Source organism: Meriones unguiculatus, chromosome 8 (genome assembly GCF_030254825.1).
Source record: "Meriones unguiculatus strain TT.TT164.6M chromosome 8, Bangor_MerUng_6.1, whole genome shotgun sequence".
NCBI classification, from domain to species: Eukaryota; Metazoa; Chordata; class Mammalia; order Rodentia; family Muridae; genus Meriones; species Meriones unguiculatus.
The window spans coordinates 2,757,125-2,782,491 of record NC_083356.1 but is presented as its reverse complement, the minus strand read 5'-3'; the positions used below and the strand labels follow the sequence as shown (position 1 = coordinate 2,782,491).

General features: G+C 47.7%; 1 protein-coding gene across 4 annotated transcripts in view; it reads right to left on the bottom strand.

Moving 5' to 3' along the window:
* Positions 1–1,458: 1,458 nt before the first annotated feature.
* Positions 1,459–25,367, bottom strand: part of Tfcp2 (transcription factor CP2) — a 33,328-nt gene continuing 9,419 nt past the window's right edge. Inside the window, exons 3-15 of one of the 4 annotated variants that reach the window (XM_060388605.1) lie at positions 25,212–25,288; positions 23,737–23,842; positions 20,967–21,073; positions 19,178–19,330; positions 17,201–17,311; positions 16,805–16,893; positions 14,350–14,398; positions 13,127–13,220; positions 12,135–12,225; positions 11,214–11,320; positions 10,752–10,894; positions 5,630–5,681; positions 1,459–3,150 (exon numbers count right to left, since the gene is read on the bottom strand). In XM_060388605.1, coding sequence (XP_060244588.1) covers positions 3,113–3,150; positions 5,630–5,681; positions 10,752–10,894; positions 11,214–11,320; positions 12,135–12,225; positions 13,127–13,220; positions 14,350–14,398; positions 16,805–16,893; positions 17,201–17,311; positions 19,178–19,330; positions 20,967–21,073; positions 23,737–23,842; positions 25,212–25,288 — 1,217 coding nt within the window. In that variant the 3' untranslated portion in view covers positions 1,459–3,112. Of the gene's footprint in view, positions 3,151–5,629; positions 5,682–10,751; positions 10,895–11,201; positions 11,321–12,134; positions 12,226–13,126; positions 13,221–14,349; positions 14,399–16,804; positions 16,894–17,200; positions 17,312–19,177; positions 19,331–20,966; positions 21,074–23,736; positions 23,843–25,211; positions 25,289–25,367 lie in introns of all 4 variants that reach the window. The other 3 variants (XM_021658790.2, XM_021658789.2, XM_060388606.1) reach the window with 3 other exon arrangements.

Here is a 25,367-nt window from a genome sequence, read left to right as displayed (position 1 = left end):
CAGGAGGGGAGGAGAGAGGAGCTTATGGGGGGATACAAAGTGAATAAAGTGTAATTAATAAAATAAAATAAAACAAAACAAAAAAAGACGATGGCAGCCTCCTGCCTCAGTGTCCTGAGTGTTGAGATTACAAGAGTAAAGTGGCCATATCCACAGCCACAGACCACCACTTTAGACTAAGAGAAAAGGTCGTAGCCTTTATTATCTATGCTTATAATAAACGTAAATGTTACTTTCACAATGAAAAAAAAAAAAAAAGGCTACTTTTCCCACCTAACTGAAAAGGTCAATAATAGACCATATTTTGTAAATAATCACAATGTCCTATCACTAAGCCTTATTAGTCACATAGCACAGGCATAGTAAATGCCTTGGGAAGGGAGTTTCTGGTGACTTTAAAGATCTGAGGTATGTGTGATTACACCAGGATTTGGGCAAAAGAGGCAGAAGGGTCAATGCAAGTTCCAGGACATCCCAGTCTATAACTGGAGTCCCAGGCTGGCCAGGCTGGCCAGGCACTAGTGGCACCTGCTTCTAGGGACAGCAGTCTAGAGGCAGAGGCAGGTGCATGTCTGTTCTATCAAGGTCAGCCTGGTGTACAGAGCTGAGTTCCAGGACGGCCAGGGCTGTACTGAGAAACACTGTCTCAACAAAACACAACACCAAAAAAATCAAACCAAACAAAACATGAAACTACAATGGTGTATAAATCCACTTCTGTAATTTTCAGGACTACTCCGCTGAAAAGGGATCTCAAGTAGAAATGAGGGCATACAATTTTCCTACTCTATTTTTATTATTTATGTGTATGGGTGTATGTCTATGTACCACATGCATGGCCGGTGCCCTTGGAGACCAGAGGAGAGTACCAGACCCGCTACAACTGGAGTTAGATGGTTGTAAGCCATCATGTGGTTGCTGGGAATTGAAGCCAGGTCCTCTGGAAGAACAGCCAGTGCTCTTAACCTCTGAGACAACTTTCCAGCCCTTAGGATATATAATTTATAACAATATATTAATAGAATTATATGCATTATTTGTACGTCACAAGAATCAGAGATTCATGCATTTGGAAGGAACCTTGAGTCACCCGGTTCAAACCCAGGCCTGGTGTCAAGTAGCTTTAATCTCAGCAGCTGTAAGGCTGAGGCACAGGTTCAGGACCAGCCTAAGCAAGAAGCTCAAGACAAAAGTTGCCTTCCTAGCTCACCCCTCCCATTTGCCATCCAGACGGCAATGGGACGGCAATGGGACGGCGGCCAGCAGCTGAGGACAGAAGCAGCAGGTGTGCTGACAGGAGCCAGTCCTTGGAGTGTAACACAACTAGAGAGGTCACTTCAATACGGGACACTGGGTAGTCACGCACTAGAAAACTGCTCTGGTCTAGTGTGTCAACTTGCCTCAGTGTGAATACTTTTCAGGTTTCAAGGCTTTAAACTTGTTTCAAAACAAAAGAAATTAGAAACCATATTGCAGGTTGATTTTAATGAACAACAACAAAAAACTATATATTAAAAATCTAAGCTTTATCAAATACTTCAAAACACACACACACAAATTCAAAATAAACACAGAATCTTTAAACATTCTTTGTTCAGCTCAACAAAATCTGAAAAAATTTCTGGATAAAACTTTACTGTGGCCTGACAGTGGTACCGCCTTTAATTCTAGCACTTAGAAGACGGATCTCCTGAGTTCGAGGCCAGCCTGGTCTACATAGCCAGTTCCAGGACAGCCAGAACTACACAGAGAAACCCTGTCTTGAAAAACAAACAAATAAACAAACAACAAAAGACAAACAAAGAACTGTACATGTGAAAAAATACCCACAGTGTTTTAAAATTCTGTGTGTGCACACGGAAATCCAGTCATTTGGAAGGCAGAATATAAACACAGTGTGAGTTTGAATGGAAAAAGAATATATTTTTTGTAAAGTTTACATAAAAACACTATGCCAAAGTAAGACTGTAGGAGCAGCTATAACAGGCCACTGTTGAAACAGCTTGAGAATGCCACTCAGGAACAATAAACTTGGAACACACTTGTCTTTCCCACAGTGCTGAGCGGGCACTATGGTGTCTGTCTGGTTTTGTAGGTCTGGAGGATGGTTATTTATGCTGTCCTCCTTCGGAAGCTAATCCATCAGTTTCCACACGGCTCCAGGGAGCAGAGATGGTGAGCACAGGCGACAAGGGTGGCATTCCGTGTCAGAGACTGGGAATAGAGGGCCTAGGAGCAGCCGCCTGTCCCCTGGCAAGCCGTATCACCTCTGCACCTGTACCTCCTTATCTTCAGTTAGCTCACTCTGCACCTCAGTTGTTTTGGGTCTCCTGAGGGGATGAGAACAAGATAATCCTTCTACAGGATTTATCATTCTTCCTACCCCAATAAATACTAGCCCAGAACACTCTCAGTTGTGGTATCACAGGTGAATCAAAATCAAAGTCCTGAGACTGTCTTAAGAGAAAGGAGGGGCCTGCTGGAGCTCAGCTGGAGGAGGGCTTGACTAGCTCAGGTGAGGCTCCAGTGCAAGCCCAGGCCTGCAGAAACAGGCAAGGTGGCAAACACAGCTCTCGGGAGGTAGAGGCAGGAACCTGAGACCCTGCCTCACAAAAAAGAAAAGGGGGGGGGGGGGCGGTGAGGAAAACTTCTGTATTTCTCCTCACTGATGAAGCTGTCAGTTGTGAGCAGAGCAGAGCAGAGCTGACAATGTGCTCGATACGAAAGAGGTTTATGAATACAGATGCTCACTTTCATATTAGAAAAATGTCAGAGTTGTACATCACAAAAGTGAACATCTTTCCTTTACACATCACACACTCTCACCATCACTGTGCTCTCCACACACCCTAATGACGGGGAGCTCTCACTGGCATTCAACAGGGGCCAGAGACTAGGAACTGCTGCTGAACCCCATGTCTGGCAGTGATCTGAGGAGCCAATACAGGGTGTTGGCTGGGATTCTACTTTAGAGCTTGGTCGCCCTGCACAGCGCCCCAACATCCAGATGAGCAGGTTCCTGAAGACCTTCAATCTCCAGTCACATCCCCTTCAAAAGGGCAGTCATCCAGAGGTGAAGGAAGCGACAGCCAGTATCTGTGGAATGCTCCTCCTACTTCAGAATGACATGATAGCTATCGCTGGTTTCTGCTGCAAAGAGAGAGAGACGGGTGATCTTTAGCCTCCTTTGAACAATAAGGGAAAACTATCTTGTGAAAGGGAATAAAAAGTCCAGTTGGATAGCCAGGTGTGGTGGCGGAAGCCAGCCCACACAGGCAGGAGAAGGTAGAACAAAGACATAATTACAAGCTTGTACTTTTCCTGGGCCAGAGACACGCAGAATGATGCGCCCTAACAATAGCAGGCAGTGCCAACAAGACAATTGCATCAGACGCAAGCTCGCCAGGAGAGAACACTGGTCCTCTACAATGTACTATGCCGCACCACAACAGCGTTAGAAAGATTAGGCGCACTGAATGCTTTACACACAGTCATAATTATGCTTATTTTTGGGGGTGCCATGACATGCACTTAGAGATCAGAGGAGATGTGTGGGAGTTGGGTCTTCCCTTCCACCACGTGGACTCCAAAGAGCTGGGTGCAGGCCGTGAGGCTGGGAACTGGACAGCTTCCCTCCTGAGCACCCACACTGCCCGCGTCCTCCGTCCTTTAGAGTGTGTTTGTGTGTTGCCTGCACGTATGTATGTGCAGCACATGTGCACCCACGGTGCTCTCTACGGCAGAGTGACCCCTGGAACTGTAGTCATGGGCAATCCCCTCCTCCTAATATGGGTGCTGGGAACAAACCTGGGTCCTCCACACAAGCTCTTGACCTCTGAGAGCCCTGTTCGGCCCCTGTTCGTCTGGTTTTGAGATACGATCTTATGTCGCCCAGGTTTGCTTCAAATTCACTTGAACTCACTATTCTCTTCTCTCTACTCCCTAAGTTCTGGAATTATGGGCTTGTGCCACTATAGTGGCTTTTAAAGACTTTTTTTTTTGGGGGGTGGGGAGACAAGAGGGTCTATGTAGCCTTGGCTGTCCTGGAACTGGCTATATAGCTGAGGGTAGCTGCGAACTCACAGAGCTCTCCAGGCCTCTTCCTTCTGAGTGCTAGGATTAAGCATTATTGACTTTCATCATTTTTTACCTTCTATTGGGCTTCTCAAGATGGGAACTCCCCATAAATTAAAAAATATGTACAAAAATAACCTCCATTTCCTCAGTTGCTAAAGGAAGATGAAAGAATGGTAGAGCTGCCAAATGTCCTTTCCTCTAATAAGAAGCCACTTCACACAAAGAACAATGTCCAATAAAGACTCTCCTACCTCACTCTTCCCATCTCCTCCTCAAGGACAGAAAATACATCCCTGGGACTGATGTGCCTTTGATCCAAGCACCTGGGAGGCTGAGGTGTTTCTGCTGGTCTGAAGCCAGCCTACATTCCATAGAGAGCATATCAAAAAAAGGGTCTCTAACTTTACCTCAAAAAAGGTCAAACATTAGATATATTTTTGTTTTAGAATCGTCATCAATCTCAAGGCCTGTGTATGCTAAGCAAATTAAACCCAAGTTAAAGCCCACAGTCTGAAAAACCCCTCAAAACTCCTTACAAAGAGAGCGGCTAAGAGCTACCCTTGACCACGTAAAAGTGCCCTGCATTGGCAGTGAGTGCTCCTACCAGTGCTGGGACAGCAAAGGCAGGCGGATGGAGACCTGAGTCTCTCAGCCAGCCAGTCTAGCCTGGGCAGGTCCAGGCCAGTGAGAGAGCTTGTCTCCACAAAAAGAAAACAAAGACCCAAACAGGGCTGGAAAGATGGTGAAGAGCACTTGTCCTTGGAGAGGGCCTGAGTTCAGTTTCCAGCACTGAGCTGACCACCTCAGCCCTGGCTGGACTGCATGCATGCCACATATACTCAGGCACACATACATGTACAAACACACTACACACAAACTTTTTTTTTTTTTTTTGAGACAGGGTTTCTCTATGTAACAAGCCCTTGCTGTGCTAGACTCTTGTAGACCAGGCTGGTCTCAAACTCACAGAGATCTGCCTGCCTCTGCCTCGTGAGTGCTGACACTAAAGGTGTGTGCCACCAATCCCGGCCCTAAATTATGTTTTTTAAAGGTGGGGGCTGGAGAGTGTCTCAGTGGCTGCTCTTGCAGGGCACCACAGAGGACCACAGTTCAATTCCTGGCACCCACATTCACAAGTATCTCTAACTATGCTCCAGGGTATCTGAGGCCCTTTTCTGGCCTCTAGGGCATTATGATATTCAGGCAAAACAGACACACACATAAAAATAAAAAAATTAAATGTCATTTTAGTAGCCATATTAAAATAGGAAAGAGAAATTAAAACGGTGGACAGCCTAAAGCAGCCCTGAGGCTGTCTCTAGCCGCACACTTGGAGAGACACCTACCTTGGGTTAGCAGTAAGATCAACGTATCTTACTGATACTTGCTGCCAAACCTAATGACCCGAGTTTGGTTCCTAGAACCCACATGGCGGAAGGACAGGCCAATTTTGCAGGTTGTCCTATGATCTGTGTGTGCCATGACCACAATATGTGATGACCCACCTCACATATACCCTGACAAACAAGACATGTGGGAGTATGTTTCTTACCTTCCATTGTGTCCAGAATAAAGCAGGCTTCTTCCTGAAAGTTCTGTACCATCTGAAAAGAGCAACGCGATTTGCTGATCAGCACCCCGAGTCTGCAGTTTATTTTGAACATGACACTGTACTGAAGCACACGGAGACATCACGCTCAGGACTAAGCTGCTCAACTTTTAGAATAGCCCTGTGACTCCAGCTTAGTTCCAAGGCACCCACTAGTCAGCAAGAGTCCGTGAAGCTCCAAAGCCAGAAGAACCAACTCTGAATGCTACCTTCAGATTGCCTACTCTGGAAGGTATTGGCAACATCTGAAATTCAAGAATATTTCAAAATAAATCCCAATTTTACAAAACTAAAGTAGAACAGCTTTACTAGACCCTTCCTTCGAAAACAATAGTAGAACAAACAAGGCACTCTGGAAAATGTGATGCTAAACAAGTCATGGTAAAAAATAAATATACTTAATTTCCACCTCAAACAGGCCACTTTCTGCTCCACAGCCTCAAAGAAAGGCAGAGAACATCTCATAATCAGCACAGGGCAGCCACTGCCCCCTCCAAACTTTACCAGCGGATGGTGGGCACCTCAGAGGATTTGGGAAGCAGGACTAAAGAAGCTGGAGTCTTTCTTTTTAAAGACTTATTTCACATGTTCTATTGTTTTGCCTGCCTGCTGGTCCCTGCACCACAGGCATGCCTGCTGTCCGCAGAGGTCACAAGAGGTTTCGGGTCCCCTGGAACTGGAGTTGCAGTAGGTCTTGAGCAAGCGTGGGTGCTGGGAACTGAACTTAGGTTCTCACAGAGAAACAAGTGCTCTAAAGCACTGAGCATTTCTCCAGCCTCTGACAGATTCAGTCTTTAAACTGACACCAAGGGACACAGCCCTCCGCTCTGACATGTAATGAGGCCTGCAGACCCCACGTGTGAACTTTTCTGTGGGAGGCTCACAAGCACCAGGCTCTCCTGGACTATGGAGAAAGAGTAAAAGTAGGACATGGTCCCAAGCTCTGGGCTCAAACCCCAACACTTCAGAGGACAAACCAAGCAAAGCCACTCGTTTGGCTGCTCTTGGACTCCTGCAGCCTCCCTGCCTCTCCCACCGGAGGCTCATTTGCAGGAGAGGGTTTGCAGGTCACATAAATGAGACTTTCAAGGACTTCTGTAGAATCATGTGTTTTCTTCCCGATTTTCCAAAGCCTGTTAATGTTTTTACAGTTCCTACTGTGACATTTTTGTAAGCATGTGTATGAAACTCCCTTGGGGGCTGAGAGCATGGCTGCTCCTCCAGGGGACCTAGGTTGACCAGAGTTGATTCCCAACATCAAACAGCATCTCCAGCCATCTGTAACTCTACTTCTGGGGGGGGATCCAGCATTTGCTCTGGCCTCCACACACAACTGCACTCACTAGGCACATCCCCACATATGCAAAATTAAAAAGCTAAAAGTCTCTAAAAACCGCAATTAATTTTGATCATATTCACCACCTATTATCCTCTGTTGTCTCCCTCATATTCAGGCTAATCTCTTGCACCTACAGGGTTCTGTTATCTGATGAGCCAATGAGGCTGCTTGCAGAAGGACGGGTGAGGAGCTCTTTATGGGAGCGTGCAAGTCCCCAGGGGCCACACCTCTGAAGAAAAGTCTCCTCCTCGCTCTAAGACCATAACTGCCTGGATCCTTGGGGAGGGTGGGGCTACGAGCTTTTCCTTCTATAGGTTCTGTGTGGCAGGACCTCATGAGCCTCCATGATGGGAAGTGAAAAAGCCCAAATGGAAGCAGGTAGCCTCAGTTGCCAAGACAGCTACAGGGCGTAAGAGCCATGCCATACGAAACCTGGGGTTCTGGACAAGTTCCTCTCCAAGGCCATCTAGAACAGTGGTTTTAGAAGAGGAAACAGGAGTACATGCTTCCTTGGGTGAGCCAACACCTTAAAAGAAGCACTTTGCAAGAGCTAGCAAAGATATTAAAAGGCCCACAGAGGCCTGACAACCAGACCTCCAATTTAGACATGTATTCTTTCCTAAAATCTCCCTAATTTCCCTCCTCTACTTACCTTTTTCAAACCTCCATTTTTTTTTTGTTTGTTTGTTTGTTTTAATAAAACAAGAACAGGAGCCTCACACTCCAGAGTCCTATTTACGGGCCAAACATAAGGTCCAGGCATGGGTGTTCTCCTGGCACGTTCAAGCCCCAGCACCGTAAGATAAAGAAGAAAGCTAGCCGGACTCCCACCATGGTGCCCTATCTGAGGCATAAATGTCTCAGTGCAAAGGCAGGACTACAGAGATGAAGTTTTACAAGGAGAATAAACCCACATGTGGGTGGCATGGTGTCTAACTCAACAGGGACTGAATCACAGTTGTCAAAAGATGGATGACTTGAAGCAACACCATTAATGTAATTTTTTTGGTACACAACTTAGAAGTTCAAAAATTAAACAAAACTAGCCCCAGTGACACTGTTACGGCAACGGCAACAGCGCAGCGCACCTGGTCCATTCTGTCAACTAGAAATAAAGCTCCACAGCCCTCGCCTCCAGAGGCAGAGAGCAGGACAAAGCCGGCGCCGACTCCGTGTTTTCAGTTAGGGCAGCGCTCCACTACAGGTCAACCAACATGTGCCGGCATGGGCCGAGAGAACTGAGGGGCTCTTGCGGCCTGTCTAGCAGATGCATGACCAGGGCTCGGCCGAGGCTTAGTTGGTACTAGTGGCCTCTCCTGCAAGAGGCCCTGGGTTTGAGCCCAGCACTGCATCAACGGGGCATGATGCTCCTGCACACTGTCATCACGGCCTTTGGAAGACAGAGGCAGGGGGAACAGGAGTTCAGATCATCCTCGACTCCACCCTGAGTATGAGGCCAGCGTGCTGTTTGTGAGACAGCAGTCTTAGAGAAAAACAAAACAGAACAAAATTAAGCACACTCACACAAAAGAGGGCCATGTAATCTCTTAAGGTCTTAAAGGGCCACACCTAGTGCCTTGTGTCTGCTAAGCCTGTTTTACCTCAGAGCTACACATCAACACTTCAACTTAACGTTTCATAAATAGTGACTTGTTTTTCATCACCTTTGTAAGTGTGATAATTCTACTCAGAAGAAATGTTTTCAGCTTCTATTGAAGCAAGTTATTTGGCTGAATCAAATTGCTTTAAGAAGTACAGCAGAACAAAGATTTTCAAGCATTAAAAACTAAAATTAAAAACTCTGGGAGGGGCTGGAATGCTTGCTGTTCTTCCAGAGGACCCAAGTTCAGTTCCTACCCCCGTCAGACAGCTCACACCACCTGTAACAGCAGCTCCAGAGACTCTGACATGCTTTCTGACTCACACATGCACCTTTGACCTTCCTTCGATATAAGGCTAGTCTTGAATACAAAACCCTGTCTCAAAAACGTATAGCCATAAGGACCGAAAGGAGTGGAAGAGATGGCTAGGTCATGGTAAAAGGCTTGCTGTAGAGCGTGAGTGAGGGCCCGAGTTCGCGTTCCTAGCACCCCAGAAAACACTGAGCGCAGCGGCACACACAGGAAGCCAGCAGATCCTGGAGCTCCATGGCCAGCCATGGGCTTGGCATGAGTTGAGTGAGGTTGAGTGAGAGAGCCAGGGTGAAAACTAAGGTAGAGAGCGACAGAGGAAAGCACCCTACTAAACCTCTGGTCTCCACAAGCACATGCATGGGAGGGGACACACCTACACGCACATCATGTTCACAAACAAAGCACACTCAGCGTTAAAATTAGAAATTGTATTAATCACTAAAATCTGTTTTGTTTTGTTTTACTTTGAGACAGGGTTTCTCCCTGTAGCCCTGGCTGGCCTGGTCTTGCTTTGTAAACCACCACTCCCCAAGTGCTGGGGTTACAGGTGTGCACCACTACTCCCAGACCATTTAAAATTTGTTTTGGAATCTGAATGCTTTGCCTGCAAGCATGTTTACGAATCCTGGGCCTGCCTGGTGCCCAGGAAGGTCACGGGAGGGTGTCAGACCCCTGGAACTGGAGTTATGGATGGCTGTGAGCCACCAAGAGGGCACTGGAAATCAAATTTACATCCTTTGACAAAGCTCTAGCTCTTGGATTACTCTTGTAATCTGACCTCAGTTCCAGTACTGGGACAAGACAATGACTTGATTGGGTTAAACGAATACAGTCAGAAGAGCAGCAAGCTCTCTCCTCTCCCCCTCAGGCTGGCACTGAAGAGGCTGTGGCCAGGGATGACACGTATACAGCTTTTACATTTTTCCCCCAAGTGATACATTTTTTTTTACAATTATTTAAACTTATTTAAGTTGAGCTAAAAATGTACAAAAGATACATATAATTTTGGTGTATGCCCATGTGTGCATATGTGCATGTGTATGAGCATATGACACAGAGAGCTCAAGCATCACTGTCCACCTGTTTTTTAAGGAGGTGTCTCCACGAGGCAGAAGCTCACTCCCTGATCCAGGCCCGCCAGCTAGGGTGGCAGAGTGCAAGCTTCAGTGGTCCTCCTGTGTGACGCTACAGGCACGTGGGGGTGCCGCGGCCGCGTTCCCAGGCACGTGGGGGTGCCGCGGCCGCGTTCCCAGGCACGTGGGGGTGCCGCGGCCGCGTTCACAGGCACGTGGGGGTGCCGCGGCCGCGTTCACAGGCACGTGGCACAGAAAACACTCGTAAAGGCTGAGCCGCCTCTCCCTCTCCAGTTTTTGTGTTTTGTCTGTTTTTGACTCCATTTCACCTAGGCCAGGTGGGCCTTGAACTTGTGTAGCCAGACATGAACTTAAATTCATGCTCTTCCTGCCTCCACGTTCCTCTGTGCTGGGGCTACAGGGGCATTACCACCCCAACTGTATTCCTAATTTTCAAAACTAAGAGGTTAGCAAACAACAAAATCCAAGTCAGACACAGTGGTTCACATCAACAGTCCCAGCTACCCGGGCAGGATGCTGAGGCAGGAGGGTCATGTGAACCCACAAGTTCAGGGTCAGTCGGGCCAAGCTAGCAAGAGGGTATCTGTTCAAAGGGATTACAATTAAAGAGCTGAAGCTCCGTGTCAAAGCTCAGGCTCCCTGGCTCAGGCCTGAGGAAGCGCTCTTGGTCCCACCAGAGCCCTGACAACCGTGATGCAGCACTCCCGGCTGAGACCGACCTCATCGCTGATGAGCACGTGGATCCCCGTTGGGCCTTGCTTGTAGATCTGGCTGATCTGCTGAGGAGAAATACTGAAGAGCTGAGCGAGTTTTTCCGTTAACTCAACCGCTGTCAGCTCTTCTAGGTAGATAGCATGGTACACTGCAAAAGACAGGACGGCAGTCAGTGCAGGGCCACCTGCACCTGCAGCTTGTCCTGCCTCAGTTGCCCTTCTCCGTAGGAACCAGGAACTCAACAGCCCCCGCACTTCCTCTGTGGACACTGGGAACAGGGTGAAGACACAGCACTGCGGACACCAGCTGACGCGTACACGAAGTGCTGGGCACAGCACGCGGCACAGGTTAAGAGCAACGCGAGCAGCTGGCCTCACTGGTCTAGACTCTGACACAGCTGCCATGAGCCAACTCTTCTCCTTTCTTCCTGCCCTGCTCTGCCCAGGACAACCTACCGAAGAAAGTACCATTTGAATCTCCATCTTCCTGCTTCTGTTGTGGCTGCTGCTGCTGCTGCTCTCTCAACTGCAGCGACTCCTGACAGACATAAATGGTTAGCCGTGGACGCACCATCCTACGTGGAGAAGAGAAGGGACTCTCAGCTTTACAATATTTTCCACAAGACACATCCACAGGGAGGAGCTCAGTCCCGACATCACTGGTACAGCAGAGATGAAATCTAACGCTCGGGCCAAAAGCAATTTGCCTGTTTTCTCATCTCTGAGTGTTGGGTTTTGTTGCTGAAGCTTATTAGTTCCAACAGGAGGCGCCATGTAAGCATCTAAACTCTGGCTTTCCCTGAAAGTTAGGTGTGGGGCCAGGGCTCGGGACCAGGAGCAGCCTGCTGGTCTGGCCAGCTTCAGGCCCTGGGTGCCACTCCCTCAGCACATAGGGAAGAGAACACCACTGCTGGCCTGGCAATTCAGGGTCCACATCCTCCCAAAATTTCTACCTAAACTCAAGACTTTATCGACCTTTCCATGACCATGTAGTTCCTGCAGTCACTTTGAGTTTGCGAGCTTTGGAATACAATAGTTAGAAATAGTCAGAATGCAAGTCACTCTTTTATGTAAGGGTCAGGATCTAGATATACTAGTTAGGAAATATTAACGTACGATGGGCAAGACAGCTCACCCAGTAACCATTCCTGCCACTTGAATTTAATTCCTGAGACCCACACGCTGTGTGTGGGGGAGGGGCACGGGCCAGCGCGCATGCACAGGGCTGCGAGAGGGTGGCACCCTCTGTCACTGACCTCACTGGCCTGTGATTAGAATTTTTTTATGTTTTGACAAGACACATTTATTTGTGCAGAGTACTGTGAAAATTTCCTGAATGAAATTTCACTTGAAACTCACTCTCACTGGTATCCAACAGTAGGTACATACCGGCCTTTCAACGCATTAAAAAGCCTGATTCCATCTGCAGGGCCGCAGATTTGAATCACATCATCTCTAGTTAGTTTCAATAAATCTGCCCCTGGAATAAATAGAAACAAAGGAAACAGGTTAGTCTGAGAAAACTCTTTTCCTGAGTGAGCTCTAAACGGGCCCGACTGCAAGGACAGCATGAGCAGCGCGCTGCAGCCATTTGCGCAGACACGGCTCTGCGGCCTCTGCCTCAGCTTGTCTCCCTTTTTACCTCCGGGCTGCGCCCAGCGCTCTCATCAGGCTGATGATACTGCAGGCCACCAGCCTTTCCTGCCTCACGGGCTCATGGCGGCCCTCCCCAGCTCACCTCACACACTTCTGACATAGTACACACCTAGCGCAGATCCTTCTTTCACCCAGATGCCGAGAGAACACTCCAATCAGGGCCTCTTACACACGTGTGTGCAGCAGGCTGCACAAACACAGAGCACCTGAGTAACAGGTACAATGGTACCCAGGACGTTTCAGCCTATTTGTGAACATCCTTGATAAAGCAGCACATGGATGACACATTTTAGAAGTGTTACACAGAACAGACATTTTCAAGTTTAAATGAGTTCAGACTAAAAGCTGCTTCTTTGGGGCTGGAGAGCTGTCTCAGCCCTTAAGAGCATGTCTTGTTCCTGCAGAGGACCTGGGTTCAATCCCCAGGACCCACTCCGTGGCTTACAACCATTTCCAAAACTGATATATAGACATCCATAGGGGTAAATACACATATACATCAAATAAAATAACTGAACCTAAAGAAAAACATTTAAAACTGCTTCATTTAAGAACTCATAGTACAATTACAGCTGGTTGAGAAGTCTGAAGTGTTTCATGAAATTCATTTTATCAGAAGAAGACAGACTGACGCTCCCCAACATCTCCCATATGGGACACATGAGGACCTAAAATACACACCAATACCCTACACTGGAGAATGCAAAGGGAAAACCGAATCTAACCTGAGAAGTTGGTGAAAAGCCTCGTGAATGTGGAAAAGCGGTTTCGATGCAGCCACTGCTGGGCCTCCTGAGGCGTGGTCGTTGGCAGGAGGTTCTGAAAGAAGAGTGCATTCTTTGCCACCTGAAGAGATTCCTCTACCTCAGAGCTAACACAACCACACACTTCTGGACCCTACAGCCACACTGGCTAGTATCTGCCAGTTGTTTATGTCACAGGGGGTCTTCTTGAGGATCAGAAAGCGCTTTATAGTCAAGGCATCAGGTGGTGGCAGCTACAGGAGAAATTACATGAGCGAGCCTGCTGTTCACACCAGACCAGCCTGGGCCACACAGCAGAAGCCACAAAAGCAGAAGAGCGAGCAGCCAGGTGAAGTGGCATGCACCTGAAACCCACCCTGCGGAGGCTGGGGATGAGCCAGCCGCACAGCGAGCTCAGTTCAAAGACGCACATCACGCACAGTGAAACTGTGCCTAAAACAAGCAAACACAGCCAGCTTACAGGGTTCTGCTTGAATCTACCTTGTTTCCAGGGCCTGGTAGAGTTTCCAGTGCCGAGCTGGAGCACCTGTCAAGCCAGAAACGCCTAACGGTGCACTGGCATCTGAGACACTCAGCACACACAGCACACACAGCACACTCAGTACACACAGCACACTCAGCATACACAGCACACTCAGCACACACAGCACACACAGCACACTCAGCACACACAGTACACACTCAGCACACTCAGCACACACAGCACACTCAGCACACACTCAGCACACTCAGCACACACACACTCAGCACACACAGCACACATAGCACACACACACAGCACACTCAGCACACTCAGCACACACAGCACACTCAGCACACACAGCACACACAGCACACACAGCACACACACACAGCACACTCAGCACACACGGCACACTCAGCACACTCAGCACACACACACTCAGCACACACAGCACACTCAGCACACACTCAGCACACTCAGCACACACAGCACACTCAGCACACACACACACAGCACACTCAGCACACACGGCACACTCAGCACACTCAGCACACACACACTCAGCACACACACACTCAGCACACACAGCACACTCAGCACACACTCAGCACATTCAGCACACACAGCACACTCAGCACACACTCAGCACACTCAGCACACACAGCACACACAGCACACACGGCACACTCAGCACAAGTGACTGCACTGGCTTTACACTTACATCCGTGACTGGAGGGGGCGGCTCCGGCTGGTGCTTGGGAGAGCCGTTTCTGAGGAGAGACATGGAAGACGAAAGGGTGAGTCCACGGACACTCTGCATTGCCTCATGACTCACCATCTCGATGGCTCTTTAAATCAGAGCGCTAAGACTCCCTAGTCTGTCTGAGAGCGTTCTTTTTTGACCAAATACTTAAGCTGTGTGCTAATTAACTCAGAGACTTCAGAGGAAGGGAAGAAACCATATAATTGAAACTTCTTTATGACTGAGGAAACTGAAAGAAGTGTCAAAACGTCAGTCAACAGGAACGGAGAGATTAGGAAATGGCATAATAAATGTCTGCAAGGGGCTAGGAGCGCAGTCCAGAACAAAGCATTGCTGGACGCATGAGGCGCTACGTTCAAAAAGAAAAAAAATGCTGGGAATATAAAAATCCTAGTACTTTAGTGCTACAACTATGCATTACTCTAATTTTAACCATATCACAAGCCATGCAGACATATACACGAAGAATCAGAAGAAGATGTCTGCTAGGATCATATCCTGGGCTGGGCATCGCAGTACATGCCCTTACTCCCAGCACGTGGGAGGCAGCAAGGCCAGCCTGGTCTACGCAGCCAGTTCCAGGACTGCCAGGGCTTCATAATTAAGACCGTCTCAAACAACCAAAGACAAACAACAAAACCCTTAACCATTTTGCTATCTTGGGGACTGAACCCAGTTCTTTCCGTGAAGGTGCTAGCAACCCTATACCACCGCTACCCTAGCTCTGAAAACTTTTGTGAGCTGCCTGTGGGAGCTGGGATTGAACTGGGTCCTTTCAGAAGAACAGCCAGTGCTCTAAACTGCTGTGCCCTTACTTAAGCTAGAGGATTTGCTTTTGAGGTCATGATGGCACAAATGTCTTAGACGGTCCGTCTGGGTAGAGGAGCTCTGCTAGAGCTCCACAGTTCCATAAAGCAATAGGAGCAGGGTGCGTTTCCATTCTACCAGTGCAGAACCCAAGGAACACTGAGGTGAAGGACGACGTTTTCTGGCTTTGTTTTAGAGGCTAGGGCCACCTTGCCTATATCTCCTGCTGTATGCATGAGGCGTCTACTGGGCTCTGGGATCCAAACTTGCTGTGAGAGGCAAGCACTTTAGCCTCCCTGCCATCTGACCAGCCCAGCTCACCTCAGAATTAGTTTATTTATCTATCAGAGAGAGAAAGAGAGAGAGAGGCAGAGAGAGAATCTTTGAAGTGACGTGTCAGTGCGTATACCTAAATGTGGAGGCCAGAAGAAAGCATTGAATTCCTTGGCGCTTGAGCTACAGGAGTCTGTGAGGTGCCTGCCTTATTTCACGTCTTGGTCTCCTAACCCTCGTTCTTGTGACTGAAAACAAGCACTCTTACCTACCAAGCCACCGAGCTCCCCAACCACGACTGTTAGAGTTGATTCAAAATGAGTGCTGATTTGTGATTCAACATTCATCTCCACATTTTCGGTTCTTCTTACAGCTTCTTTTGTTTGGTTTTGGAGACAGGGTTTCTCTGACTAACAGAGCCCTGGCTGGCCTCGAACTAAAAAGAGATCCTTCTGCCTCTGCCTCCCAGTTCTGGGATTAAAGGCATGTGCCACCGCATCCAACTACTTTCTTTTCTTTCTCTTTTTGTTTTTGGTTTTGTGTAGCCTTGGCTGTCCTGGATTTGTAGACCAGGCCAGCCTCCAACTCACAGAGACCTGCCTGCTGGGATTAAAGGCGTGTGCCACCACCACTGCCTGGCTATGTTTATTTCCTTTATGAAAGAAAAAGTTGAGGGGGAAAAAAAATAAAACACAACCTTTAACCTGCAGATATTTAAATTGCCTCTGAGTGGACAATATCATCTTTAAAGATCATAAGAAACCCGGCCTTTCAAGAGCTCCTCTTTGGGCAGATACAGCAGTGTGTGCCTGAAGCCACTGAGAGGCTGAGGCAGGGGGAGTTCTTAGCCAAATTAATTCATGCCAGCCAGGCGCTCTACTACTGACTCACATCTCAGGCCTCTGCAAGTATTTTTAACAAGAAAAAAATAAATAAATGTCAGTGTAGCTGTGCTTTGCTTCCGATTGCCAGTAACCACTCTCTGGTGCAAGCATGAAAGGAGGTGAAATAACCACAAGGTAAGCAAGGTCAAGTGGATCAAGAAACTGAAACTATCAGTGTTATCACTAAAAATCCCCACAGAAGCTGCTGCCCAAATAATGGTGCTCCCTGGCACACCCTCTGGTGGTGCTCCCTGGCACACCCTCTGGGGGAAAGTTCTTAAATAAGACTCCATCTATTTTCAGGAGAGTCCAAACCCCAGTCAGTAAAAAAAATTGGCCAAAGACTGACAAAATGGAAGTATTAATTTGGAAAGCTCTTACTGGTGAAAATGTAATAAAAGAAAATATACTTAGTATAAACATAATCCAATTGCACTTCCCAGACTTACCCTTCCCCAAGAGAGAAACTGCTATGAGAACTGTTGAAGCCAGGTGATGGGGAATTGTTGACGTAGGTGATCTCAGGCCATGGTGAACACTGAGAACAAAGGAGAGCTCACGCAACAAGAAGGCACGTCCCTGTCCAGTGTCCACTGAAACCCCCTCACCTCACTCCCACACCTTCAGCAGTTAAGAAAATACGCTGACAACAAAGGCCAGGCCAGACTGCAAAGGACATATATTTTTTTCAGAAGATATTTCACAAAATATGTTTTTCTCTTGTGACTGACATTTAGGGGATGGGGATGAGCTCAGCGACAGAGTGCTGGCCTAACATGGACAAGGCCAAACACCACAGAATGACTGAGTGACAGTACACACTATCAACCGAAAAATCTTTTTACCTCTGTGAGTATGGTTGTCTCATAGGAAGGCTGGTACTTCTCTTTTTCATGGGGTGTCCGTTTCTCCATTTTCTCTCTATCTATTTTCTGTTTTCTGTCTGCACCTTTAGGCTGCAATGAGAAACAGTCGCTTTAAATTCAAGTACTTGGGCAGTGGTGTGCACACCTCTAACCCCAGCACTGGGGAGGCAGAGGCAGAGGCAGGTGGATTCCTGTGAGTTCGAAGCTAGCCTGGTCTACAGAGTGAGATTCACGACAAGTGGAGCTACACAGAGAAACCCTATCTAAAAAAGAAAACCAAAAATAACAAGAAAACCTCCAAAAACCAAGTACTTACAATTTGACCCAAACATATTTAAATATTCACACGTAAAACAAACGTGTGTACAGTAATGTAGAGACTCTGTGTACCCTGTCTGAAAAAATATATTTAAATGTCTGAGGCACTTGGGAAGAGGAACAGATAGAAGGCCTCTAAGGCGCACAGCAAGCTGAGGGAAAAACCCAGCCTCAGAGGAGCCAGGCAGCGTGCTCCCACTTGTGTTTCAAAGAAAGGAAAGTGCATGTACACATGCAAGCACATTCACCAGAGAACAGACGGGACCAGAGCATGTGTAACACATGCGACAATGGTGACCTCTGGAGAGAGGTCAGGAAAGCAGGGTTAAGAGTTCAAAGGCAGACCACAGTGTAGTGTCCCACTTTTAGGTGGCTGACTCCCTGCCTCCTTCTGGTTTGAGACAAAAACTTGTTCTGTACCCCAGTTCACCTGAACTTGATACGCAGTCCAGCTCGGTATCCAACTTGCAGTAATCTTGCCTCGGCCTCTCCAGTGCTAAGGTTATAAGCATGAGCCACCACACTTAGCCTCACTTTTTTCTCCATGTGACAAAAACAAAGACAAAGCAGAGAGTGAGGAAGTGGTGACACATGCCCATAAGGACCAGGACTTGGAGGCAGAAGCATCAAGAGTTCAAGGCCACTCTTTAGCAAATCTGAGGCCACTCTAGGCTATCTCAAAACAACTGCCTCAAGACTGTCTCAAAACAGCAAAAATAATAAACAGGAACACAAACTATTAATGGATCCAAATCAGTCAACTCTGCATGATTTCTGAGATACAGAAGTGCTTACAAGTTCAGTAAGCTTTCATGAGACTCAGTTTTGCCGCCGCTCACTTCACAAGTTCTTGTTACCACGCATCAAACTACGGAAACTACATTTGTAAGAAGGATCCAAACGGAAGCCATTTTGAATAGGGGTCAAATAAGGTTATAGTTCCCAAGACCGCCCTGGGTGACTGACATCTTGGCAGGCAAGTTGGCCCACAACAGTTGAATAACCCAACCAATGGGAACAGGCAAGTGTGCCACAGAGACAAGGTCCTAGGAAGTCCCCTCCCTAAATCCTGATTGGTGGGAAAACACCAACTGTTACTTGGCACAGATGTTTGCGGATTTCAGGCTTCTGATCTCTGTACCATTCTAGCTGGGGTCACAGTTCGGCTCCTGACTCTGTTCTGCAGCCCTGATCTATCACTAGCAGCTTGAGTTCAATGAATTCTTGTTGTCAGCCTAAATACTTACTAACATGAATGTCTGAAGATGCAATCAGCTCTGGAGTCTGTGCTGCTGTCCCTGACTGGTCAACTTTTGCTGCCATATTCCAATAAACGTCATGCTTTGCCGGACTCGTGTGGCTGCTTGGGTTAGTTTGGATGTTGGGCCCTAGCACATTAAGAGGTTTTCAGAGGTTGTCTCGGCAGCTCCAGCTCAGACAGCTTGTAGCTTGAAACACAGACAAGCTGACTCACTGCCTAGCACCTCAGGTTTAAAACAATAATAAGGAAAGAGGTTTTAGCTGAGCACAGTGGCTCACAGGGTTAGTCTCAGCAGAGGCGGGTGGATCTTGAGTTCGAGGCCAGCCTGCTCTACAGAGGTAACAGGACAGCCAGGGCTGGCAGGTGGCCCAGGGTACCTTAAAGACTTTGATCTGGCAGCTGGCCGAGTGCAGGTGCTCTGTGTACTCCCCGTTCTCATTCTCCTTGAAGGTATCAATTTGCACTCGGAATGGCACCCCTTTCTCTCCGCCGTGCTTCCTCATCGTGAACTCCGTGCTGATGCAGTGTACCTGGAAGGAAGCGACACCGAGGCTCTGTGCCACCCGCCAAACCAGCCAGCAGTGTTTCGGGGCAACGACTTGAGGCAAAATCTTTAATAGGCATTTATCAGCATCTATTACATTGTTTTCAGCTCTTACACACTAGTGGAGGAAACCAGGAACATGATAGCACTTCACAAATGTACGCAAGTGAGTGCTACGGAGACCCTGCCTCAAAAACCCAAAAAAGGCTACAGGGAAGAAGTAAATGTGCTAAACCCTGAGAACAGGCAGCTACAGAGACAGTGTCAGGGAGCTTTCACCGAGGCTTCAAAGGAGGCTCACAGCCTGGGAACAGTAAACACGGAAGGCAGGCGTCCTGAGGGAAGACTCGCCTGGGAGCACTGCAGCGCGCTGGCAGGCGCAGCCCTGTCTGTGGACCACTGACTAGCTGGAATGAATCACTCAGGCCCTCGAAGCCTCCGACACTCTTGCTGGGAGCGGACAGCTGGGAGAGCTCAGCGGCTCAGAGCTCACACTGTTCTTTCAGAGGGCACCCAACCGGCGGCTCACAACCACCAGCAACGGTTGCCTACGGCTCTGTGGACACCTGCACTAACGCACAAACTCACACCCTGACACACACACAAATGATCTAAAAATAAGTACCTCAAAACTATTCCTATTCCAAAGGCCCATTATTCAAAGTCTTGGATCATTTATACAGCGTATTAACAATGACAGCTTCAAAGGTGAGTATTTAATGCACTAGTGGTCGAAATTATTACAAATAAGATGAGCAGCGGTGGCGCACACCTTTAATCCCAGAGCTTGGGAGGCAGAGGCAGGCAGACCTCTAAATTTGAGGTTAGCCTGGTCTACAGAATGAGTTCTAGGACAACCAGGGCTATACAGAAACACCCTGTCTCAGGAAAAATAAAAAAGGAAAAATTTATTACAAATAAAGAATTCTGAGGAATTTATCCAAGGACATAATCGCATATGCAAACCAAACTTTAGGTATATGCTGGTGTGGTGGCGCACACCTGTGATCCCAGCACCCTGGGAGGCAGAGGCAAGGGAAGCACTATGGGTTCGAGGCCAGCCTGGTCCACAAAGTAAGTCTAAGTCAGCCAGGGCTACACAGAGAAACCCTGTCTCAAAACACAAAATATAAAAATCAGAGTGTGCTTGGAGTTCACATTGTGTATGCGTGCACACACACACACACACAGTGCGCACACATGCATGAGTCTTTTGTTTTGAGATGAGGCTCTCTGTGTAGCCCTGGCTGTCCTGGAGAGAGTTTGGTATGTGTACAAGGCAGGCCTTGAACTCACAGAGATCTGTCAGTGCTAGAATAAAGGCATACACCACTATGTCCACCCGCAGAAAACCAGCCTAAGCTCACTACAGCTTACTCTTTTTCACTGCTCTGTTCCTCACATGACTCGAACTGCCTTGAACTCACTGTGTAGCTGTGACTGTCGCCCTCTCCTCCCCACGTGCTAAGGTCAGGTGTGTACCGCACAGCAGGTTTGTGGGCTCAGACCCAGGGCCTTGTGCACTCGACCGCTCGAGCTCCATCTGCAGCCCGGGACTCTCTACAGATCACCCTGGAAGCTGGCGAGCGCTTCTGGCTGTGATGGCGCGTAATACGCCTTACCTGGATAAACACAGACGTCCTCTTGGCGGGGTCCCACAGGAACTCCACTGTGTTCAGCTGGGTAGGGTTGGCCCTGGGGTCAGTTATACCCACAGACATTGGGATATCTGGGAAACACAAGACGTCACTGCACAAGTCTCAGGGTCCCTGTTTTCATTTTCAAGATGTGGTCTGGCTGCACTGCCCAGGCTCAAGCGGCTCTCCTGCCTCAGCTTCCTGAGTCCCTGCAGCTCTGGGTACGAGCCGCCATGACCTCGGCTACCACAGTTTTAGGTAAAAGAGCAACTGAATAAGATGGGTTAAGTCTATATGCTGGCTTTACTATCAAATTTTTAATTTTGGGGGGACAAGGTCTCACTATATAGCCTAAGCTACCCTCAAACTCAAAATCCTCCTGCTTCTGTGTCTTGAGAACTGGTATCAGAAAATTAAGAATTATATTAAGTTCTGTTTGGCATTACTGCCAGAAAGCTCATCACAAGGACTGTGTCTGTGTAAAGGAAACAAGGCATCACAATCGGAGGAGCTGACATGGATGGTGATGCAGACTCAGAGACAACTCATAACCTCGGCACGACAGCACACCTTACCTGACGGAGGGCAAAAAGTAATGGGTTCATTTTAAACCTAGTTCTATGCTCACAAGCATAACTCAAACACCACTTCCATTTTCAATTTTAACTTTAAAACTGGGGACATAGAGTAGGCCGTGGTGGCACACACCTTTTATCGCAGCACTCGGGAGTCTGTGAGCTCAAGGCCAGACTGGTCTACAGAGTGAGTTCTGGGGTTATACAGAGAAACTCCGTCTTGAAACACCAAAAGCAAGTAAACAAACAGAAAAACAAACAAATAACCACTGGGAATATATAGCAGTGTCCTCAGCACAGCTGTGATGTCACTATACTCATGTTTGGCGATAATTCGGGCATTAAGGAGGCCCTGTGCCACCTAATAGTTAAAGATCTCAGATTATCTGTATGATAACCAGTGTTTTCTCCGGTGAAATTAGTAACAGTTGAACTTATCTGGTAGCTATGCTTATCTAGCAGCCACCTGTAGAACAAGAGGTCAGGGTCAGCACACACACACACACACACAAAGAGCCTGCACACTGTACTTGCCAAAATCCTGTTACTCCGAAAGAGCAATGTTTAGGTGTATCAGAATAGTACACGACACCTAAACTGCACACTAAGAGGCAGAAACCCAGGTGCTCTCTGGGGTGGTGGCAGACACTCGCCACCCAGCACCCAGGAGGCAGAAGCTTAAGGACTGGATTCAACACCATGTGTCCTATGTGGTCACACGGCTTAGCCAGAAAAGGGACTTACTGCCAAGCCCGACTACTAGTTCAATCCCCAGGCCACAAGGTGGAGGGAGAACCTTCATTCCGCTCCCAGCACCCACATGGCAGCTTACAACAGTCTCTAACTCCAGATCCAGGGGATCCAGAACCTCTTCTGGCCTCCCTGGGCACCAGACATGTGTTACACAGACATATATGCAGACAAAAGAGCCATACACAAAAAATAAAATAGATTTTAAGAGAAACCGTAAGTTGAGTACAGTGGGGCACGCTTTTAATCCCAGCACCCGGGAGGAGGCAGAGGCAGGCAGAGCTCTGTCAGTTTGAAGCCAGCCTGATCTACACAGGGGTTCTAGGACAGCCAAAGCTACTGCACAGTGAGACCCTGTCTTAGAAAAATAAAACAAATAAACAAATACATAAAACAATAAAAAGTAAAAATATAATAAATATATATGTTATATATATTATATAATATATATGTAATATAATAAAAATATAATCAGCCAGGCACAGTGGGACACAATTCCAGCACTTGGAAGAAAGGTAACTGTTAAGTTCAAGGCCAGCCTGGTCTACATGGAAAGTTCCAGGTCTGCCAGGGCTACAGAGTGAAATCATTTGAAAAATAATAGTACTAGTAAACTAAATCTTTAAAAAAATCAAGGGCTTGTCTAATATGCAAGAGCCTGGGTTAGATCTCCAGCACCGCAACAAACAAAAGAGCAAACATTGTCAAATGAGGAGAGAACTTGAATGCTACTGGGAAAAGCACTGTAGGTATTTCTCAGAAAGACTAAAAATAGAACTACCATATGGCCCAGCACCCCCACTTCCCAGTAGAGCGTGGTGGCTCGAGACAGTCAGGAGCTGGCCTGGGCTAAACACGGAGATTCTGCTTCAGACAAACACGGAACCAAAGCAGAGACTTAGACGAGTATTACGGCACCCGTGTTCACAGCAAGAGCCGCCCTGTGCCCCGGCGGGTGAGGAGTGGACAGCAGGCAGTGTGGTCTGGGCGCTCTGCTGCTTTAAAGGACAGAGGTGCTGGCAAAGGCTACAGCACGGATGAACCATGAAACTCACAGAAGCCAGTCTCAAACATCAAACCTGCATGAGGTTCCTAGAGTGGACAATGACAGGGCAGGACAGTGTTAATGGGGGCTGGGGAAGGGGAATGAAAAGCTCCTATTACACAAATAAACACTTATTATTCAGCTGCCCATTTGAAATGGAAAAAAACGAAGTTTTCTATCATATACAAACATACTTTGTATTACCACAGTTCAAAACAAAAGCTTTTTTATCAACTGCTTTGGAGTTTAACGATCATGTCCTACTTCAATCCTGATGTCATCTTACAAGTTCCTTTCTTATGCTCTGCGATAAGCCACTTTAAGGTCTCAGCCTCTGAGGACACAGTCAAGGATGCTTCCCCAGCAACAGCCCCTTCTGACTTACCGATGTCGAGAATCCTGTCTCCTGGGCGGTTCCACCTCCAGCCCTCTAGCTGCTGGTGCTCAGTGTACTGCAGCCTCCTGTCGTGGAACACGACACGGAATATGCTCTATGGGAAGGACAGTGTCAGTCCACATGCGTGCACAAACCCGTTCACAGAACAAAACTAGCAAGTTAACGCTGGCTGGCTTCTACCACAATCTAGCAATTTCTGTGTGTGCGTGTGGTTTGGGTTTTTTGTTTTGTTTTTCCCCTAAGACAGGGTTTCTCTGTACAGCCCTGGCTGTCCTGGACTTGCTTTGTAGACCAGGCTGGCCTTGAACTCACAGACACCCACCTGCTTCTGTCTCCCAAATGCTGGGATTAAAGGTGAGCGCCACCACTACCCAGCATTTGCTTGTTTTTAATTTTTTTTTTTTAATTCTTATTATTCGTCCTTCTTTCTCTATTGGAGAGTGCACAGCCAGAAATTCTCAAGGACAGAGTTCAAATCCCCGCCTTTGCAACAACCTTTACCTGCTGAGCCAGCCTGCAGCCTTGTGGAGCACACCTATGCGTTCCTCTCACATCAAGCCACCCAGCGCACTCCATCACGTGTGTGCTGCTTGCCTAAGGCTACACACCACAAACACTGGGGCACGAGGCCTCTCACGGTTGCCGATAAAGCCCTGCCCCTGGCTGTGAGCCCCAAAGTCTTACAGCCGACAGCCCCTCCATCCACCACAGCGGGTCTGGGGCTCCTGGCTTTGTTCTACACTTGTTTTGCATGACCTCCTTCCCTGGGTGGGCAGTCCTAGCTGCTGCGGTCACTTTGGCTGCAGTGTTCTTTCTGTCCTGCTGGGAACGCTGACAGCGCCTGTCAGTCAGACCACACGGGTCTGAGCAGACAAGTCAAAAGTGAGACCTCCAACCCATCCTCCGAGGGGGACCCCAGGAAAGCTGCTGCCTCATCTTGCACTCAGGTGCAGCAGGACAAAAGGAGAGACATCAGCAGCACTGTCTGCTCTCCTCCAAGCCCGGGTCCAAAGGACCAGAGAGCTAACTCTAAGGGGAAGCTGGGGGGGGGGGGTGGCTCAGAGGTTCAGCACCTACCCAACATGCATAGGCTCTGGTTTTGATTCACACACTACACACACGGACACACTTGCCAGCCATTTGTGGCAGACAAACGATATCATCAATCCCTGCCTGTAAGGATGCAAAACAACATGAAACAGAAAGAAGAAACCACAGCCATGCATGATGGTGTGTTCCTGAAATCCCAGCATTATACTCTAGTAAACTGAGGCAGGACTCAAGAGTTCGAGGCCAGCCTAGGATATATAATAAGACTTTGTGAAAGAAAACAAACAAGTAAATAAAAAAAAAAAAGCTACAAACAAGGCCAGCCTAGGATATATAAGACTTTGTGAAACAAAACAAACAAAAACCAACAACAAGTAAAAAAAAAAAAAAAGCTACAAACAAGTTTGTTTTACCTTCACCAACTTGCCGTTGATTTCTGGAAGTTCTCCAAGTTTTCTATTGTCTAGCATTCTGATTTCATAAGACTGTCCTAGAAGAAAAAGTAGTTACAAATTACACCTATCACAATTCACTTGTCTCGACTCAGACAGAAAGAATACAGTTGCTAA